The 22,186-nt window shown below is 37.2% G+C and overlaps 1 protein-coding gene across 2 annotated transcripts in view; it reads left to right on the top strand.

The window, feature by feature from the left end:
- LOC134540278 (G-protein-signaling modulator 2) overlaps positions 1 to 21,715 on the top strand; it is an 86,234-nt gene extending 64,519 nt beyond the window's left edge. For both annotated transcript variants that reach the window (XM_063382947.1, XM_063382939.1), the window contains exons 11-13: positions 9,992 to 10,217; positions 15,684 to 15,892; positions 18,045 to 21,715. In XM_063382947.1, the coding sequence (XP_063239017.1) occupies positions 9,992 to 10,217; positions 15,684 to 15,892; positions 18,045 to 18,263 (654 nt within the window). In that variant the 3' untranslated portion in view covers positions 18,264 to 21,715. The remainder of the gene's footprint in view (positions 1 to 9,991; positions 10,218 to 15,683; positions 15,893 to 18,044) is intronic.
- The last annotated feature ends 471 nt before the right edge of the window (positions 21,716 to 22,186 follow it).

Genomic DNA, 22,186 nt, shown 5'->3' with positions numbered 1-22,186 from the left:
AGCCCTGCAAACAAAACAAAAAGAAAAGGAAGCTACAGACAAGAAGGCAGAAAAAATAAGAGTTGAAGAGGTGATCAAGGCATTGAAGTTGAAGAAGGCTCGAATGTTGGATTTGGCTTGTTCTGAAGTAAGTGCAATAGACGCAAAAGTTGAGTCACTACGAAATTGATGGGAGCTTCCTTTTACTAATGTTTTTTGCAAAAGGAAGTGTGTGAAATATTTGTAGCAGCATGTTTTATTTGCCATCAATTGAGTCACTTTGGCCACGTTTGGAAGAAGGTAATTTTTTTTACTAATTTAAGTAAGTTGAAATACTTTGAAACCCGTCAATGTAATATAATGCAGTTTTTTTTCAGTTTCTTGGAATGTCGTAATTGTGTTAAAGAAAACCTGGAAAAATTCAGTTTTAGACCTGGAAAACCTGGAAAAATCAGGGAATTTAATTTACTAGATCTGGTAGACACCCTGTGTATTGTAATATTATAATTGATATAATTTCAACACATAGATATGTACAACACTTAAACTGAAAATTATTGATCTGAATAAATTTGACTAGCAAGATTAGGTTCAGATTATCCTAACGTTGTACCAGCTTTTAAATAACCTACCAAATACAGATAGCCAGACATGAATGGATTTGGGTCCAGTTTCGATACTACACCGTCATTACTGAATTATCATGGTTTGCAACTACCGGTAACTACTAGCTCAATTTGTGGTAGGGCAGGTTCTTCGGCCATTCAGGACTGCTGGGTAGATCGGTGTATGGTCGCAGGAACTTGTAGAAAGGGACGCTGCAATAGAGTTCTAATCCACTACGACTAATTGACTGGATCGGCGACACCAAAATGGTCCTGAAAAACCTGGTACAAGGAAAGTTCTCACCACGAGATGGCAGGAATCAGATGTAGAAGTCGCGATGCTGGAAGCACTCGCGAAACGCCTCGTATGTCGTGTTAAGGCGTATACCCTGTATTCTGAGGTAGATGAACTCAGAATTCTCCTATCTGAATACTCCGTTTACACTGTAGTATCTAACTATCGTAGCGGACACGATCTTCTTGTTTCCTTTGCGGGCACCAGGTTTTAGGCAACACATCGCAAGGGAAACGTCTTCTCTCGAACATGGCGTCTTAGAATCCTCCTCTATTCCTTCCTTTTCAACCTCAACTTCCCAGGAATTGTTGTAGCAACCAGCGAGCTCGCAACTAGCAGGAAGAAATACTCAGCAGTTGTAGTAAAATCCAATGTACGGTAATTAAACCTGTGTTTAACTAATGTAAAGCTTGCAGAAAAAGGAATAGGCGTCCAAAGAATAATTAAATGAAGACAATAAATTATTAAACTGCTGCAATTTCCAAAGACTAAACATACTGGCTAGCCTTAGCTATCCATATTAGTGTGATTGCTGGTACAACTTATAATACAAATGCATATTTAAATATAATAATGAATTTACAATAAACATAAGATAATGAAATCAACCTGTAAACGGTTGACTGTTTACAATGGCAACTGTCAAATTTTTAACTTTTATCTTTAGAGGCTGTATATATACCTGTACCAGTTTTGTTTTTTATTATTTTTGTTTCCCATGTCTGTATTTATGGTATATTTAACTAATACTGTTTGTGTATTAACTTATATTTGTTGACGAGTCCTATACCATTTGTACAAATGTCTGTATGGTCAAATGGATGAAAATAAATAAATAAATAAACTACACGCACCCAAAACAATCGTGGCAGCAGCGCTGTTTTAGAAAGATGCATGTGACTCGCATGACCTTGCGCGCAATATGCCACTTGCCAAATGCCAATTTTGCCAACCAAGTTCCTGTCCAACAGAGTACAGTACACCCGCCCCTCGAAGTAACACGGTAATCCATCCAAAGAAAAATGGAGCACTTGTAAACAGTCAACCGTTTACAGGTTGATTTCATTATCTCATGTTTATTGTAAATTAATTATTATATTTAAATATGCATTTGTATTATAAGTTGTACCAGCAATCACACTAATATGGATAGCTAAGGCCAGCCAGTATGTTTAGTCTTTGGAAATTGCAGCAGTTTAATAATTTATTGTCTTCATTTAATTATTCTTTGGACGCCTATTCCTTTTTCTGCAAGCTTTACATTAGTTAAACACAGGTTTAATTACCGTACATTGGATTTTACTACAACTGCTGAGTATTTCTTCCTGCTAGTTGCGAGCTCGCTGGTTGCTACAACAATTCCTGGGAAGTTGAGGTTGAAAAGGAAGGAATAGAGGAGGATTCTAAGATGCCATGTTCGAGAGAAGACGTTTCCCTTGCGATGTGTTGTCAAAAACCTTGTGCCCGCAAAGGAAACAAGAAGATGTGTCCGCTACGATAGTTAGATACTACAGTGTAAACGGAGTATTCAGATAGGAGAATTCTGAGTTCATCTACCTCAGAATACAGGGTATACGCCTTAACACGACATACGAGGCGTTTCGCGAGTGCTTCCAGCATCGCGACTTCTACATCTGATTCCTGCCATCTCGTGGTGAGAACTTTCCTTGTACCAGGTTTTTCAGGACCATTTTGGTGTCGCCGATCCAGTCAATGAGTCGTAGCCTACGGCAGTCGTAGTGGATTAGAACTCTATTGCAGCGTCCCTTTCTACAAGTTCCTGCGACCATACACCGATCTACGCAGCAGTCCTGAATGGCCGAAGAACCTGCCCTACCACAAATTGAGCTAGTAGTTACCGGTAGTTGCAAACCTTGACAATTCAGTAATGACGGTGTAGTATCGAAACTGGACCCAAATCCATTCATGTCTGGCTATCTGTATTTGGTAGGTTATTTAAAAGCTGGTACAACATTAGGATAATCTGAACCTAATCTTGCTAGTCAAATTTATTCAGATCAATAATTTTCAGTTTAAGTGTTGTACATATCTATGTGTTGAAATTATATCTGTTATAAGTATCCTAAGTATGGAGTAATTATATTCAGACGGAATCACACCTTGTTTCTGTTCATTTCTCATATCCTTTTGAAACCTTAAAGATCCCCAGCACAAAAATGGTAGCAGAGCTGGTGGTTTCTATTTTATTAGTGTGTGATTTTGTCTCTAAACAGTCCCAGTAAAAATAACATAAAGTAAAGTAAATTTTTAGATATTTGATTTTTTAATATAAATATTTGAGCGGGAATCTTTATATTTTTTTAGCGCGAATATAAGTAACTTTAATTTTAAATCCTTATAAGTAATATTAATCTAAGTTTCGCGCAAGACGTCGCCCAGCAGTTCCCAGCTGTCCTTACCGCGCGACATGTTATCAGACATCCTCCACACAAGGTCACAGACACCCCTCCCCACTTTCACCTCGCCCGACGGCCTAAATGACGTGCTGCGTCTGTTGACAGCGGTAACCTTATCAGCGTGCGTGCCCGCACGAGGCTACCAACTCCTCCCCCTTCATCTGCCTCATCACCTGTGAGGACATTGTTCTTTTGTCGGCGGGAATGTTAAATGTTATAAGTATGCGACCCACTGATTGTGTAGAGTCAGGGTGCAACCAAATAGTTTAAGTGGTAATTTAAGTTAAAGTTAAGAGTGTTTTGTCCATTGTATGTAAGCCTAGAGTAAGAGTTATATGTTTCTTTAGAGTTTTTAAGATAAGTTAACCATGATCACTCCGCAGTATCTCCTTAAGGACGAGATTATATATATATATATATATATATATATATATATATATATATATATATATATATATATATATATATATATATATATTGGATCCAAAAAGTAGCTAGGCAATATAAAGGTTCTGTCTCGTAGCTTTCACACTTCATTTTCAAATGAGTAAGTAGTTCACTCTTCAAATTTTGAACAACGGTAATGTTTGAAGGTTTTTCAAGCTCACGCCATGTACTTGTGACAATGGGCAACACTTCTGATAAAGTCACATCACTTCTGCTTAGAGTGAATGTAGCTTTATCAAAATCTTGAGAAGACCCACTACATGTTGCATTAACTCCCATTGATGTGCTGTGAATTGAACAGGCAGCTGATGTTCAGTGTCTACCAATATCACAGCTTGCTTCTGCTCCACAAGATGCTCCATCATGTGTAGGGTGGATTTCCAGCGAGCAGGCTCATCTTGAATCATTCTGTGTTGAGGGATATTCAAAGTCTGTTGGGCCTTTTTCAAAAGTTTGCATGCTACTACTGAATGTTTCTAATGACCAACTACACGTCTACAGTTTGCAGTCAAATGAGATACTGATGGTGAACTCAAGATACCCTTATTCACAACTAGCTGAAGCGTGTGGGCCAAACATGGTATGTGTTCAAACTATGATTCTTCAAGTGCTTTCACAATGTTCCGTCCATTGTCACGCACAACTGCCACTAATTTTGCTTCTGCAAGATTCCAATCAGCAAACGTTTGCAAGATTTAGATGCATCTGAAAATTCCCTGTCCTTTCAGACCAAATAAATGCCTTTGCTATGTCAAAAATCCACAGTTTTGCTGTTTGACTTTCTTTACTTAGTTCAATTTTTCGTTTTTCCAGTTTTTCCATAATTTAATTCAGAATAGGACTTTTAAGCGCGTCAGTGGTTGACGTAGCTTTCTGAAAGAGTCCATCAAACAGCTTGATTAAATCACTTAACTTCTGCTGACTCTCATCTGTGATATCCATGCCATCATTGCCTGCAATACACTCAACTTCTGTGTGTGTGTTGAATTCCAAAACATCTGCTATAAGTAATGCTACAAGCGATGCATGTATTAAGTAGTGACCTCGTAAAGAATGTGAGAATGCTTTTCCTGACATTAAATGGGGTATACTGTTATCAGCATATACCTCTTGAAGAACTTCTTCAATGCCTGAACAAGCCATCACATCCCCAATCGATCCCAGGAACGACATTAATGTATGAAAACCACCTAAACGAACTACTAAGCAAGGAAATTCATCAGGCTTAGAATTTATCACTTTGATTGCTTTCATGTAAATGCACTGGTCAAAAGTTACTACTGGAACATCAACATTTAATCTTTGTGCTAAAAAGCTAGTAGAAACTGTTCCTGCATGATCCCCAGTGACACTAAGAGGGTGGCATTCTACTGGCTTAAATACTATTTTTCTCAGAGCTGATGCATCCTTTGAAAAGTAACTGTAAGGAATATGAGCATTCGCTACTACTTCAGATGCTCTCCTAAAAGCATTACATCTTTTGATAGGTTTATTGTGGCCCAAAAATATGTCTTTACTTGATCTTGTTGAACACATAATGATGCCCATCCCATGAAATGTATTGTGACCATCAATTGTGGCAATATTGTGATCAACATTATCTCCAACCCACTGACTGAAATCTCCTGGAGATACGTCTACAGTTTTGTCTTCATTCAATATGGATGATTTCACGAACCTTTGCACTTCATCATATGAGAGAGAAGCCAAATTTGTAGAGCTCATCTACAAGCTCCCTTGATGCAAACTCTCAATGTAGCTGCACCCCAATAGCAAGAAGTATAGGGCTAATCAAACTTCTGGGTCTGCTAACCTGAACTATTGCTTGTCCAATAGCAGTTTTTTTCAGTGCATCATCGTTACTTTCAATTCTTTTACTTATGACGACATCCAGAAACTTCCTAAGACTAGGAGGTATAAATTCTTCATTCCTTTCAGTAGAGGCTATATCACTGGGAGAAGGATAAATATCCAAAAGTTTTGGTAACAGCATTATATCAGTCTTTATTATTTTGGCTGCTGCTTCTATAAGCCGATACTTTTCTTGCTCAATGTCTTAAACACTCTGTTGACGATGGTAATTTCTTATTATTGTTGCTGCTGTACAGCCCATTGTAACCAACGTTTCCAATCCCTTTCTTTGTATAAATATTGTTACGGCCGTCGACTTACTCTTATCGGTGTCGACCGTAAAGATGGAAATGAAGGGAATATGTACATGAAAAGTTGATAATGAAATGAATCGTGAAGGATGATGGGGAAAGGGAATGGAAGTGAATCTACTGGGATCGTCTGTGTTCCTGATATCGTAACGGCCCTGTCATGAGTATCAGGTTCTGGGGGCGGTTCCACCACTAGTGTTTTTCCTTAAACAGTCCTTAAGGTAGGGTGACGAGTCCCTATTTGCAAAATATTTCAAATAAAGAGGTTAAGGGTCAACGTTTCCACAAGAACAGGTTTATTTCAGCAGTTTCAACTAACAGTTTATTCAACACATATATCAATTCTCTACTGTCTGGGTCTTTACAAGTACGATTTATAACCTATTAATAACACATAATTACTGAACCATAGTCGTTCCTATCAGGGATACTGTCGTTAATAAATAAACCATGCTGTCGGCCATTTCCTAGAGCTTATTCTTAACCTCATTTGTCTTGTGATTCGTATGTGCCTTTCCCTTATTACCAACTGTTGCAGACTAATTTATCCCAAGTTACGTGATGGTTTACTTTAAATTATTAATAATGTCGACCGAGTGATTGTTAAAGTGAGTATTTTTAGTTTTTGAAGTGAGAGAGAGAGATACGATCTATTACAAGCTACATGAGCCTAAAGCCGTTGTGCTGCTGTCTAGTATTGAACCGTCGTCGCATCGTGGCTGGTCACTCACCAATCGTCGTCCTGGCTGCGGAGTAGCGTGGCTTCCCACTGACTCTGTGACTCTCACTTCTCGAATAAAATCTTCCGGTATAAGAGGCCCCTCCTGACCCTGTTTGCGTGTTTTGTTAATAACATAAACAGTTCCGCTTCGGCGCCGCTTCTGATGTCATTACACACTCCCCCTCCTTCCCTGTGCTTATGACCGAGTTTCGCCGCGCTGTGACCAAGGTCGCGCCAGCTGAGCGCGCGTGGCAATCTAACCTGTTTGTTTCCGTGGCCGTGTTGTGCTTCCACAACTCTCGCTTCACCTGTCCTTCAATGTTTCCTGCTGTGTTTGTCATTTCCTCATCGTGTCCCATTGGTCCTGATCGTCGGGCTAGTTATTCTTTATCAAAAAACAAAAAAGCTTTCACTGGTATCCTACAGTATTTTAGGCCGTTACAATATGATGTTGTCTCCCAAATTATCTAACAGCTTTTGCTGCATCCATTTCTGGGAATATAGTTCTTGTCCATCTGGTATAAATTCATCCATTTTTTTTGCACAGAAATTTAATGGAGAGACATTCATCGTCATTTGTTTCTAGCCACTTGGCAACTTTTGTGAAAGCTTCATGTTACGCATAATTAGCTGGTCTTCCGGAACTGGGGGATACATTGTCCAATCCGAAAACTAGTACTGCAAACTTTGTGGTACTGAGCATCTGCAGCGGGTAAGTCGATAACTGACAGAAGACGTGTTTTAACTTCATCTGCCCAAGAATCATTCCTTGATGCACATGTGTTTATAATTGTACCACGAAATTGAAGTGTTCGAACCAACACAACTGACTTAGTTTTTAAATTGATAGGTCGAACACAACTACCACAAAATAAACACTTGTCCTTAAAATTAAAAGATGGTGTACCAGAGCGTCGGCGACATGCTTGGTCGATTCCTTCCTTTTCTTCAGATGCCGTTTTAAGGTCTTTCTTAATAACAAGAAGGATTTGTGTACACTTTACGACACGAAGCATGAACTCGCACAGGATATTCAGGAGTAGGCAATTTTAATTTAGATATTCTATCGCTCCGCTGATTGCTTGCATTTATAATTCCTTGTATTCCTTTCGAAGATAACTGAACAGCATCTCCAACAGCACAGATGACCTCAGAGCATAAAATGCACTCTTCCATCATTAGTTAACCTGGAACACAAGAAAATGAATTATATTTACTAACACAATATATAACTGCTGGTTGTGACAAGCAAATAACTTCAAACCAATCCAGACGTAATGTACTCTTCATTCATTATTTGAATATCGTGAACTTACACGAAATAAGTTTTTTTAATCAACCATCAGAATAACTTCATATATTAACTAATTTCCCCTAAGAAAAAGTGGGACACGGCGAATATTTCCGTAATTTCTGCAAAATTCAAAATTAAATCCAATTTTTAAATTTAAATAACATAAAAACTATGAGAGATACGGGGAAAAAGAATAGAACTAAAATTGTTTGAAATTTTATTTCCTTTAATTTAATTCATATACATGTTTTCGCTAAACTGCATGGTTTACCCGTAAAATAACAAAAACTGCCGGAAATGTGCTTATTGTCAGCCATATTTCCAATATTTATGTTAGTTTTCAAACTAGTTTACAACAGAATTTGTTGCTCAGAATCTATAAAGGTAGTAGGTAATAACTTTGGAATCTTTTTCCAGCTAACAAAATATATAACTTATAATGTAATAATCCCTGTACCATTGTGACAGTTAAGAACAAACAATTAAAATGGCAATGGAATCTTTTAAGTTAGTACTTTAATCTTAATTTGTTTTAGCATTCTCACAATTCTTGTTAATGATATAAAATACTTAACACATGCATTTTGCGTTGGCTATATTTTATTCATTATACGTTATTATTTTATCAAATTTCAAAAATTTATGTAACGGAAAATCGCAAAAAAATTTAATAAGTTTCAGAAATGAGCTCTATTCTTAATTAATGAAATAAAGGTCTGTCATTTTATATAATAATGTAAATTATTATAACCGCTAATACACAATGACGTTTTTAAATTAAATCTAAAAAGAAATTTTTCCGCCAAGTATAAATCAAACTCTTTACTTTGAACCGCTAGATCTACGGAATTCTTCAAAAGTCTAGGTATATGTCTGATGATAATTATAGGCTCAAGTTACTTTTACAGAGAGAAAAAAATAATTGCAATTACAATGTTGTACGATTACATAAAAATACTTACTCAATTTTTCGTCGATTAACTTCCTTAAATTTCCTGCTGAGCTTCATCTTGAATAAACACCAGCATACATTCTCTGATACAAGTTTTGTCAGTCAAACGTTTCATAACTGCATTATTCCCGCCAGAACTTCTCTGCTATAGTCGAGGCATCTAGCGGTTAACTCAAAACTCATCGTGGAAAATTGTGCCTGATCTCTACCGGCCGAACGCTGAACTCACACGACATCTGCTCTGTTTTAGAACTTCACGCGTCGGTTAGTACAAAAGTTTAAAAATTAAATTATTTAAATTCTGTACGTAATGTTTCAGTTTTGGACTACAGGAATTGTAAAGGATACTCAATTTGATTTGTATGTAAAATAAAGACTGTGTACAGTTCTTATAAATATGAAATACTTAGTTTTAAAAATTTCTTAATTATAATTTAGTAAGAAATAATTTTTTGATAAAATTTTTTCTACCACAATTGCAAAAATCAAAGCTTGATTTTATAATGCTTTAATTTACATTTGTTTTACCGACAGTGCTATTCATGGGATGAATAATTTCCCTCATGCCTGCAAAACTATGTATCTTGGTTTTAATGAAAACATTTTTAGATGCACTTCAATTTAAAAGTCACAAAAAAGGTTCGTATTGTAGTTTTGTAGGTTCACCGAATGGAGGATTGCGTCGATTGTAAGATGCAGAATATTTTTCAAGTATAAAAAGTCACCAAATTGATGCATCATAAAATCGTTATCTTGATCCCTTGTATAGTGTGTTTCATACATCTTGCGAGATAGTGCGTGGATGAAGAATGTGAGAAGGAACGCGATAAGTAGGGGAAGGGAATATGTCAGTGGGGTGCAGCCAGGGAAGTTGAAAAATCTCCTTGCTTTAAGTGCTAGGCCTGTTCAAAATATGATGACCCTGTAGCTATGCACCAGCAGCATTTTTATGATGATTGGTGTTTTTAACAGGGATTGTGCAGAGTCAGCACTATTTAATTCCTAGGACTCTGCATCCTATTTGGCACTGCCGGTCCGTTCCAAGTAGCATGTGTGCGTAGAACCGTGCAGCCTGACTCACCTTCACCATACTTGAACGTGTGCATGACTGATGCACAGAGCCAGCACCTGGACGACGAGGACTCCTTCTTCGACCTGCTGTCGCGGTTCCAGTCGAAGCGGATGGACGACCAGCGCTGCTCGCTGGCAGTCGTGGAGAACAAGGAAAACACGTTGGTGCCGCAGAGGAGCAACCACAACAATAACAGCAACAGCGGTGGTGGCGGCGACACGGCGGTGCTCAACAACAGCCTCGCCGTGCACAAGGCGTCCACTAGGAATAGTGGTGAGTGCATTGCAAGGTCCTCAACTCCCGACCATCCTGGAATGGAGATTAGAAATATTGTGAGAATGGGACACTGGAATTTGAGATGTGTGCATTTTCCAATAATAACTTGAAGATAACAGTGCCAAAGACTGACTGACCTGACTTAATTCCTGTTGTTCCTCGTGGAACGTATGGCATCAACAAAGCATCTCCATCTGGTCCATTTTCTATTTGTTCATGTTTCTTTAATAGGTTATTAGAGATTTATTAGCTTACAGCACCCAAGACTGGTGGTGGGAATGTCACCTAAGACCTCCAAGCCTGCTGTTTACTGTTAAGGATAGGCTTCCTTAGCCTTTGAAGATCCCTCTTCACCACAAGGCAATTATTTACCCTCCAAGAGAAAGGTTTGCCTCCTTCGCCATCTTTGCCGTACCAAAGGTCTCCATTTCTGCCTCAGTTGCTGTTAAGGACTTTCCCAGGGTTTCTGTAAGGCCTTCACATCTACCGTAGTTTTCTGAGGCACACAGGGTCCATGCTGTACTTCACTCCTACTGGCTATCCTCACGCCATTGCTTTGCCCGTCCCCTGCGACATGGATGAGGGGTTGGTCTTATGGGTGTGCCATATGAGATACGCAGTTAATGTTGGTTAAGGTAAGCCTTTGCGTTGCCACTGTGACTACTGCAGACAACTAATAAAATTTCTAGTTCATTATTTTTGCCGAAAATTTTTTGAATAAGCTGAATAAATTTTAGCTCCAGTTCTTTCCCCAACCGTAATTTTTTTTTTTTTTTTACAGAAATTTTAGAATCCTTGCAACAGGCAAAAAATTTATAACCTTTAGTAATACTATTAAAAAAATGGCTAAGATTATAAAGAAACCCTTAACAATCTACAGCTCTCGTATATACCTACTGCAATACTGCAAGACTCAGTTAACCATAACCTAATGTTTACTTTATTTGTCATGTTCTGTAAACCTTGTATTAATGTTAATGCTATTTACATACATTTGCCTTCCAGTTTCATAGCAGTGCAATTTGCAAACCAGTAGGGATGGGTCGATTCGATTCTCCGATTCCTCGATACCACCGATTATTAAAAAATTTGGGTACTCAGTATCGGGTACTAAAAAAGGGCAAGGTAGGTTAGGAATCGGTGAAGTTAAGAAAATACAGTAGTAATATATTTTCGTCTGAACTTTACTTACTTATTTTAATATATCTTACCTGCCGTATGCGCATAAAATTCCTAATAATGCTCATTATTATTAAATATTAATTTTATACGAATAAATAAAAACAATGTTACCGGGCATGTTTAACCTTTAATTAAAACTCCACGATCGAAGAACATTATTCCTCACTCATGTATTAGACGTAAATAAATTGTAAAAAGGGTTATTAATTTTATTTGCAGTTAAGAAAAGTCCATTGCTTTCTGTGAAGAAAGTGACGGTTATGAAACGAGATCACATCACGTGTCGTCACCATTTTAGTTGTGAGCCATTCAAGGATGATGGCCTCCACAAAATCTCTGGTGGCCATAAAATATAAAGTCAAGTCGAAACGTATCGATTCGTTGCGTACGGGACAAATTGTATAATGAAAGCAACAATCGATAATAAAGAATTCTCTGGCCATACCGCCAACAGAGGCTCGTGTTTATTTCTTGCAAAGGAAAACCGTAATAATTACTAGAAAAACACTTGAAAATAGTTTTAGCAAAACAATATTTGTGCCAAATAAATAGCATAAATACGAAACGATTCACAGTAACCTCAATAGCACAACGGTGAATTACGGCGTAATTCACCGTCGTGCTATTGAGGTTACTGTGAATCGTTTCGTATTTATGCTATTTATTTGGCACAAATATTGTTTTGCTAAAACTATTTTCAAGTGTTTTGCTAGTTTGTTAGTAAAAAAATGTTCGCCGACTGTCGTTTCAAATTACAATGCGAATGGTCTGATATTGTATCAACATGTCTAAAGTTTGGGAACATTTTCGCATCAATAGTGAAAATGACAAATATGCAATTTGTAATCATGGTAGTGCGCAAATTTCACGGAGCGGTACTTATAAATCTACAACCAATTTAATGAAGCATTTGAAATCCCGGCACACATTACTACCAGAAAAAATAAGTCTTTGAAGAAAAACAAACTTTTGTTTACAGCACTGTCACCAACTAAGTCAAAAGGTACCACAGAAAAAAATAGTGCTACCTTTGAACCCATTTTGAACAAAGATGTTATGTTATCAGCGTTATCGCCTGTTAAATAACCCTGTCTAAATGTTGAACTTCTTTGTGCACAGCCTAGTACTTACTAACAAACAAACTTTATGTGAAGATGCTTCTTCACTGGTAATTAAAAAAAAAAAAAAAAACAACCCTCAACATTTCATCCTAAGTTTATAATTATCCTTTATACATGTTATTATCATTATGTAATGCATTCAATTCTTAAGTAGTTTTAATTATGTGACCAGAATTACCAGGAATCGAAAACTGGAATGACTCGGAATCGAGAATCGAAATTTAGGAATCGGTACTGGTATCGGAATCGATAAAAATGTGTACTCAACCCATCCCTACAAACCAGTCTCAGTGAAGTATGCCAAGCATGCTTCAGCATGTTGAATGTGGCTCCCTGAGAGAAAGTGATCGACTGCATAAATATTTGATCTGCCAGCTTTACGCACGCTATCAAGCTCCGGCTGAACAGATTCATGATACCACGGTAAATTGGTGTCGCGTGCGCAGACGGTAGTTGTGTACAGTGTTGTAAATAACGGTCGTGCCTGCGCCGTGGCCCGACAGGCGAGAGCATGTAATAGACTTGAGGCGGGAGTGCACTGGTTTTCAGTGGATGGCTGCCATGGTAAAGCTGTGCTGTCTTTGTCAAGCATGTCCTCACGCCTTAGTAAGTGCTTTATTGTTTTGTATTTCAAAAGGTGTGCAGGGAGAGTTTGGATTTGTATTTGGTACATTTTGCGCAAGAAGTTGTAATATTAAGCTCATATAAGCATGAAAAATTATTTTTAATATACATTACTAAATGTGTAAGAAGATACTAGTTGGTGCATACTTCAGCTGCATTAATGTATACCCCAAAAGGATACTTGGTGACCTTAATTGCAGACAAGCAGTGCTCGTGTGGGACGGAAATTGTCATTAGTTAAGTCCCAACGATTGACTTGACTCGTGCTCATTTGTGACCGAGTTCAAGGATGCAAACCTGTAGGATTTGCAAGGGGAGCCACAGAAATTCGCAGGGGGCCGCTTGGCCTGTAAGTTTTGTGAATGGGCTTTAACAGACACAAGTCATCTCTGGATAGGGTGCTTGTATGCTGCATACTGCCCATATTTTTGCCAATATGCATGCGATATGTAGAAAACTTTAATATATTAAGAAAATTTTCCATAAAACATTGTTTTGACATTTATGTTTATCAAACCTGTTTCACGGTCACGATTTTGCAAGCGTAAGCGGGCCTCCTCAGTGAGGGGCTTCTTAATTTCAAGGGAGAACCACGCCCATGACTGAATTTATACTCTTGAGTAAACCAAAGCCAGGGACTCCTTGAGAATCCTGGCTATAATTTTTTTGGACATTTATAATTTAATATTATTGTTGCAAGCGTTAACAACTATTTTAGCAAGTCATAAGATCTGCAGAATGATTTTTTTTTTTTTAAATTCTAAGCCATCCAAATTTTTTTTTAAGTTGTGCTTGTTTCTCTTCTGTGTTTAACTGGATATGCTTTTGCTGCAGTAAATCGTATTCAAATACATATCTTCTTAGAATTTCTGAATGATGTTTATGTTTAGTACTAAGCATTATAACGTAAGCTAAGTTATCTAATTGGTGTTATTGCATTGGTCAAGTAGGCACAGTTCTTGCAGAAATGATTAAAATACAAGAAAATATGTTAGTAAGCACTGGTCAAAATACTTAGATGAAATATATTCCAGGAATTTTGTAATTCAGTTCATGGCTCATCTTTTTACTGTTTAAAAATGAGATATAGGTTAAATATAGTATTCCCAACCCATAGCATGACTCATATTAATTAATGAGCACTGAGCTCGAACCCAAGTGGTTCCAGTGTAATCTTGGGTGGGAAGAGGGACATGGTGAGTGAATGGTCAGATCACTTTGCATCGCACCAGACTCATTACTGGCTGTAGGAAATGTGGCAGATGTTGCTGTGAGTTGGTGGGTATACTCAAGGCGCTCACATTCCCCCCCTCCCCCAGTTCCTTTCTCTGACTACGTTCAGTTGCTGCCGCTTCACTCGTCTGGGATGCGCCGTGCCATTTCTACTGTGGCCACTAGAACCATATCTCTGCCTCAGGAGAATTAGTTCGTACATCTCCTTAATAGCCTTAAAGAGTCCGTATTTTAATTTGTATTACTTAATACGTTCTTAAATTTTACTATGCTGTCTTATATAATGTGTTGCATGGATTTTTTTTTTTCTTTTATTTTGGACTCTGGCAGTAAGCAATGTTTCGCACATTCAAAATGCAAGTTTTTAAAAATCCTTACTAGGTAGTTTATACGTATACTCTTTTTGCCTGCTTTTTTTTGTCTATTGCGAAGAAGAGGATTTTCATAAGTTTAATTTTTTAATATAATATGTATAATATTTTTTACCCTGGAAATAATGAGATGATTTTGACCGAAACTGAAAGTGGAGGTATATTATAAACACAAACTTGTATTTTTCCACTGAAAGAATGTGTTTTAAAAGTGATGGGAACAGCTTAGTTGAAAAACTACACACACTGCCTGTAAACTGCGTCACTTATGCCACTTTAGTCTACCCTTGTTTAAAACTTCCTAAATCTTGACGAGGAGAGGAGGTTATCAGCAGGCATGACAGATGAGACAGGTAAGGATGGGGAGAGGGGAGAGAGTTCAAATGGAGTTTGTCGCTGGGTTCCTTCTTCTTCCTTCTGCTTCTAACCTCTCCTCTCCTCACAACCCTCAGTCCCCATCACCATAGCGCAGCATTGTTTGCTTTCTGACTGATGGGTTGTCAACTTCAGCCATAAAACTTAATTTTTTCTCTAATTACTGCTTGCTGTGTCAAAAAAGACCATGTAAATCACTCTACGGGCCAAAAGTGGCTCAAGAAAAACTAAAAATGTGGTATAAATCTGCTAGTAAATTATTATTTTTATTGTTTTAATTTCTGTGTATTTGAATTGTGATTTCCACTCCCGCAAAGTATTTTTCATAAACTCATCAAAAAGTTTGGGATAATGTTATATTGAGATTTGCATTATTTTCGGGTAGATATGGTAATAATATAATAGTTTATTCTGATCTCTAGGGTAAAAAGGAAATTTGTTAATATTCGTATACAACTGAAGTCATTAAAACTCTTGAAGACCCCTTGATTGTTAATATCTAGAGGTATAGTAGGGAGCGAGTGGGAAGGTCGTGCAAAGACGAGTGTTGCCGGCAGACGCAGGCATGCAGCAGGACGACCTGCTCGACCTCATAGCGGGCATGCAGAGCAAGAGAATGGACGAGCAGCGGGTGGCTCTGCCCCACCTCCCGGGGCTCCACCCCCCGGCCCAGTCGCAGGTGCTGCAGAGGCTGTCCGTGGGGGGCTTCAGCGACGGCAACACCACGCCCGACGACACCTTCCTCGAGATGCTCATGAGGTGTCAGGTACTGTTTCGTCCGTCATCATGCACTATAGTCCCGCTCGTCCGGACACACTGTTCAACTGGACTGGTTGGGAAAAAAAAAGCAAGATTTGCTCTTTTTTTTTTGCATACAAAAGAAGTTGGTGTACACATCCTAAAAACAGAATTTATGAAAGCAAGAAAAACATAGCTTTGTATACTTCTACCCATCTAAAACTTGTATTACTACATGCATTTTAAATAGGGAAAATATTGTTTAATCCAAATTTTTGGTGATTTGGCCAGGGCCTTGTCCCATCAAGTCCGAATTGTCAAGACTCCTGTCTATTATACAATGCATTTTTTGTTACTTTTTAGATGTTGCTTAAGTTTTTTTATTAATATTCCAAATAAATTTTTACTAACCCTTTTTAAAATATCTTTATTTTTAAAATATCTAACAAATTTATGGAGGAATTAAATATGAATATGTAATTCAGCTGCTTATTAAAGAGTAATGGATTTTTTTGGTATTAACAGCATTCAATGCTGTAATTTGGCTCAACTAGAATTTTTTTTACTTTGAGTCACCCCTAATATTTATTAATTTCACTGATTTTAATTGAGCAACCAATTTGCTTGATGTTATCAATGCAACTTTTATTTTGTTTTCATACGAGCTTTAGGTACTGATGAACAGCCAATCCCTGGCTAACACCAGAAAGGGCAGGGCATGGTAAAGGTACATGTTCAGGTACTGCTCCAGCATTTTCCTGAAGTGGGAGTAGAAAACCACTGCTGAGATGAAACCCAACACCTTTTGAATGCAAGTCGGACATTCTGCCACATTAACGAACACTTAATTTATAGAGTAGCTACAGAAAAATGTATTAGTTACAAGTGGAAATAATTTCACTAGCGTTTGTTACATTTTCAATGGTCTGGAAGCTCATTCCTTCTATTGGGTGCCATTAGTAGAGTCCCGATTTTATGGTGTTATTTTTTGATCAATTTCGTTTTAAAAATATGAGATTTCGGTGTTATCGGTTTTATTTTTAGTAAAAGATAAAAACCATCGTTTATTAACAAAACTAAATAAAACCAGCATTTTATAACTTACAAGAAACAGCAATATACAACAATACTCAATACAAAAACAGCAACTCAAAAAGATGTATTTTAAAATGTGTGAAAACTCGATGGCTAGACGCTAGAGTAATGTTTGTGTCGCAAAGTACTAGTATACCATCCTTATTGGAACATGCTCTGAGATTTTTTCCGCCTAATCTAGGTTTCACGTCTTTGCATTGTATGTATCTATGGACTCTATGAAGTGAAGAATCAAAACAAAGCACGGACATTGTACATGTAACCTGTATTTCATTTTATAGTGGTCTAGAATGGAATTCAAAACATGCCAAGTTGATTCCAGCCATAATGATGCTACGGAAACCAGAAGTTTATGTTAAATAAATAATAACAGCTACTGAATGTTGCCTATTTTCTTGTTTTGTCGTGTGTTGACATGTTTCTCGGTGTTTTGTGGCACGTTAATGTGTTTTTCGATGTTATTTCGTTTTATCGCGATTCACCATATAATCGGGACTCTAGCCATTAGTGAATGCAAACAGGCGTGTGGTGTGGAGTGTACATTTGAACACAGAACTGGCCTTTCTACCCTTTCAGTTATGGCAGTTGTGGATCCAACATCATGTATGTCTACAGGTCACAAAAGTTACGTAAAAGTTTCTAAATACATAAACAGCAGTGGTGCAAGAAGTTATGAAACTTATATTCTAACAGCCTTTTGCTACTTGCATTTTGATTTTGGACGCCTCACTTCTGTATGTTGTCACATGTTAAGTTAATATGTAGTTGGAGATTGTACACTTAATCATGTGGAAATTTCTCTGTAAAGGTTCTAGCTTTCTAACTTAAAAGTTTACAAATTTTAAAAACTTTCTTATCACAATTACTAAAAAAATTTTAATTTTGGTTATATTTGTATAAAAGTTTTTCTAAAAGTTTCTAGAAAAGTCATGAAATTAGTTCAAGTATTTGAAAACACCCTGAACAACCTCATTCACAGAAACTGTCTTCCATGTTACGTCACGTGTTTGGTGTACTTCAGAGTAAGCCTACATAGCTGTATGTTAAACTGAGGGGCGTGACGGTGAGGTTGGTTGTGTTGGCAGGGGTCGCGACTGGAGGACCAGCGTAGCTCGCTGCCAGGGGAGGCGGGGCCCGAGCCCAGGACACCCGCACGGGGCGCCACGGTGCCAGACGAGGACTTCTTCTCCCTCATCATGCGGCTGCAGTCGGGCCGCATGGAAGACCAGCGTGCCACCGTGCCGGCCCCACCCCTGGGGGAAGCCCGCACCAACCACCCTGCCCGCAAGGAGAAGAAGAAGTGACTACCGTGGTCCGCGCCAAGCTCCTTGGATCGCGACACTCGGTGAAATACTCTCGCGTTCAGAACGATACTGATCCTCTACGGACTTGCTATCAGGGAAACTTCGTAGTCCGTGGCTAATACTATCAAGTCGTGATAGTTAAAAAGAAATTTAGCTGAGCCTTTTTTGGCATGGCATGGGACTAAGTGTATAAAATAGTCTTCTGCTGAATCTACAAGCAACAATTGTTAAATTTAACATGAACGAACTATATTATTTTTTTTAAAAGCTTATATCTAAATAAATGTTTGACTCGTGTAGTATCCACTATACAGCTCTGTGGTTAAAAATTTAACATCTCTCTTTACTTTTATTGTAAATAGTCAAAAATGAAATTTAATGAAACTATGCCTTGTTTTAAGTGGTTTTTTAATACCATTTAGTTTTATTAATTCTACGTATTCTGAGTTTGGTATGTACCTGATACTTTGCTGAAACTATAGCCCGTCCCACTCTTAGATTGCAGTACACGACTTATGGCGCGCGCTGTTGCCAAATCTCTAACACATTACGAATTTCAGGAGATGCGTGTCTTTGTAATTTGGATCGAACAAGAAGCATTTTAAGAAATCATATCGTAATTTATAATATTTTATACTATTACACACACAAATTTGTAATAATGCCACTTTTATGTAAATTTCAAATAAAAACTACCTATTGTAGACAAAATTTTCTTATAGTTTTCTTTTCTGTTCTAAAAATCCCATATATATAATTATATACATTTATACAGCGAAACCCCTTATTTACGTTACCGTTATTTACGTTTTCCCGTTATTTGCACTATATTCTTCAGGTCCCGTTTGGTTCCCATATAGTCCAATACAATACTTTCCCGCGAATTACGTCTCAAAAATCGAATCAATCCCGCTATTTACGTCACGTAACAACCATAAACAACCAGAAAATACCGTGGAGCTAGTAGGCAATGAACATTTTAAATAGCAAAATATACATATTTTATAACATGAAAAGTTGCTTTTATTTCTAAACATGTAATAATTTAAGCCTAGGCGTGTAAAAGTACGAGTAATTATAGCAGGAGACAATCTAAAATGCACGAGGGAAAAACGTAAACTCATGAATGTACAAACATGGCTGCTTGTAAGTTCTGATACTGTATTTATGTCACAACTTAGCCGAAATACTGGTACGAGACATAAACTTCACAAGATAAAATGAGCGGTGTCTTGGTAACTGTTTTATACGTCTTTTATAATTTGGGAAGTATTGTACAGTTGACGCCATATTTTTTAAACTAACCATTTATTTCTGGGGATCGTAAATAATTAATTATTGGTATCAAGACATCATGATAAACGTAAACTTGAACATGTCACGGCAGCGAGAAAACTGGTGCGTATACCAATAAATTGGTATTAGAACTGGATAAAATTGGTACACGGGAGGTGGAGCTTATATTTTTTTCCGCTAAGCTCGCATCTATTGGTTGGCGGCTGATGGCGTCATGAGTCTGGGCGGAGCATAGAGTGCGCATGCGCCGCCGCGTCGTTACAGCAGCTGACCAAGTACAATGACCTTTCTCCGCGTTTGGCGCGCTATTGACGGTAAATATTCATCAATTTGCGGCCTTTTCTTAAAAATTTTTTTACTGTGAGCAATGTGTATGTAGCCCGTATTTGTTATAAACCCTGCCGGTTGCAACTGTATTTATAATTTGGAGAGGCAAATAATCTCCTTGAACAGCTAAAAAAGCAAGCAGAAGAAAATTTCAAATTTATTTTTTAGGAAGTAATCAGAAAAACATTTTGGCTTTCATTCTTTTTTTATTTTTGTCAAATGTGGTAAATTAATAATTGATTAAATACTAAAGTAAAATTTGCTGTTAGTGTGTTTGTACCTGCATTGTAGTATGTGCTATTAAACAAAAGGAAAAAAATTCTAAATAAGGTAAACTGTACTCCTTTTTATACTTTTCCCTTTATTTACACTTTCCCGCTTTTTACACTTTTTTACTTTGTCCCCATGAAAAGTGCAAATAAGGGGTTTTGCTGTATATCACATTTTCATGGGCCCGATAAATGCCGTATTTTTGGACAAGTCATGTCCAAAATGATAAATAAAATACGGTAATGGAAATTCTCGGTCGAGTAAGTTATGGGAAAAATCCAAACAATTGGTTCGAAATGGGGAAGATTTTTTGAAAAACAGAAAAATCGCAACAACTCCCATAATATCGAATCCGTTTTAACGTATGAGGATTACCTAATGCCGAAAAATGTTTTCTAAATACATTTTTGATACGACCAGCCATAACTGCATGGGTTTGAAAAAAATTTTCACCGGACAAAAAAACGTAACTGCCTTAGTAAGACACCTTATCAAATCTGTTTAAATTGTTTGTAATAATATCATAATTATTTTCCAAAACTTTGTCTAAAACAATGTTTGATAAGATGCTTGGTGAGAAGGATAGAAAAATAATTCAAATTTTTGTACCATGATCGCTATTAAATTCCTTCGTATTTATTTCATACATTTTAAATATTATGTTCAAGAATCGATTATAATATTTTTTGTTGACTAAGGAAGCCATGTATTTGAAATTGCTTGTAGGACAGAACCCCACTTATCTAAACACACGACCCTGTTTCCTCTTACGACGGCAGCGCGCGCTCTTGTACTGATAAGACACATCTTTAACAGCTATTTCCACGGAAACTGTAGAAGCAATTGAGATGGAGCTGCTTTTAAAAACTAATTCAATTCATTGTGAACATTTTTCTCGCTTTCGTCCCCCATCTATCTTTAATAGAAAAAAATTTTTCCGCGGGTCAACCTTTTGATGTGTCAGTTTGTGAGAAAATGCATTTCAATATATTAAAAAAATTATTTAAGTGAAACCTGTACAGTTTTTGTCTTAACATTTGTTCGGTGGCGTCCTAAGGCATTAATTTACTAATAAAAAAAATCTGAATGAAATACACATGTAGGTTTTCTTTTTTTGATGTGAAACATATCGGAATACTTCAAAACAGTTCGCAGCGTATAAGTTATGTTTTTTAATTTTTTCGGACAGTTAAAATATTGTTAAGTATTCAAAATAAGCATTGCCTGATGCGTATTTTGATTCTATACAATATGAAAAAAAGCTTGGTCCAAAAATTAAAATTTTAAATTTCGTTTGATATTTGGCAACAACGCACGAAGAAACAAGGACAGTGCTAACGGCAATCGGCGTGTGTTAGAGAGAGAGAGAATGCGCCCATTTACTTCCATACTGCAATCTAAGAGTGGGATGCTCTTTAGTGCATGTTGTTTGTGAAGTTTGTAAACACATATATTGTACCTTGTAGTTACTTTATGTAACTTTTTGTTACCTTGAAGGTGTTTCATCATTCTGCCTCATGATTGTTTATTGATAAGGCAAAACATGATTTAATGACTGATTTTCTGTGATTGTCATTACTTTCAGAATCTTCTTAGTTTTATATTATTGACACTGTCACGTTAAAACAATATCTTGTTGCTTTAATATAGTGATGAGTTGGTTCTACTTTTTTTCTGGTTCTCGGTTCAGTTCCGGTTTTTAAAAATCTGTTCTCAGTTTTAGGTTAACCTCCACACAATTTCAAGTTGCACTTAAGATACAGTATACCCTAATAAATGGTGTATTTTGTTTAACATGACTTATCGGTGCCCCTTTTTACCATAATTGGACTACAAACAAATCACCTAGCCCCTAGGTAGCACAGTTGCTTCTCGGTTCACTAGATGCTGGAGCAGCACTCTACCGACATCTTGTGGTGCAGCAATATATAGTAATGCAAAACACAGCTTATTTTTGCCGGGTCAGTATTTTATTTAGGCACAACAATAAAAAATTGCTTGAGGAAAATGCAAATTTTGTTCACAAGAGA

The sequence above is a fragment of the Bacillus rossius genome, chromosome 1 (assembly GCF_032445375.1).
Source record: "Bacillus rossius redtenbacheri isolate Brsri chromosome 1, Brsri_v3, whole genome shotgun sequence".
Taxonomy (NCBI): Eukaryota; Metazoa; Arthropoda; class Insecta; order Phasmatodea; family Bacillidae; genus Bacillus; species Bacillus rossius.
The sequence above is the reverse complement of the archived record's forward strand: the minus strand, read 5'-3'. Positions and strand labels throughout refer to the sequence as shown.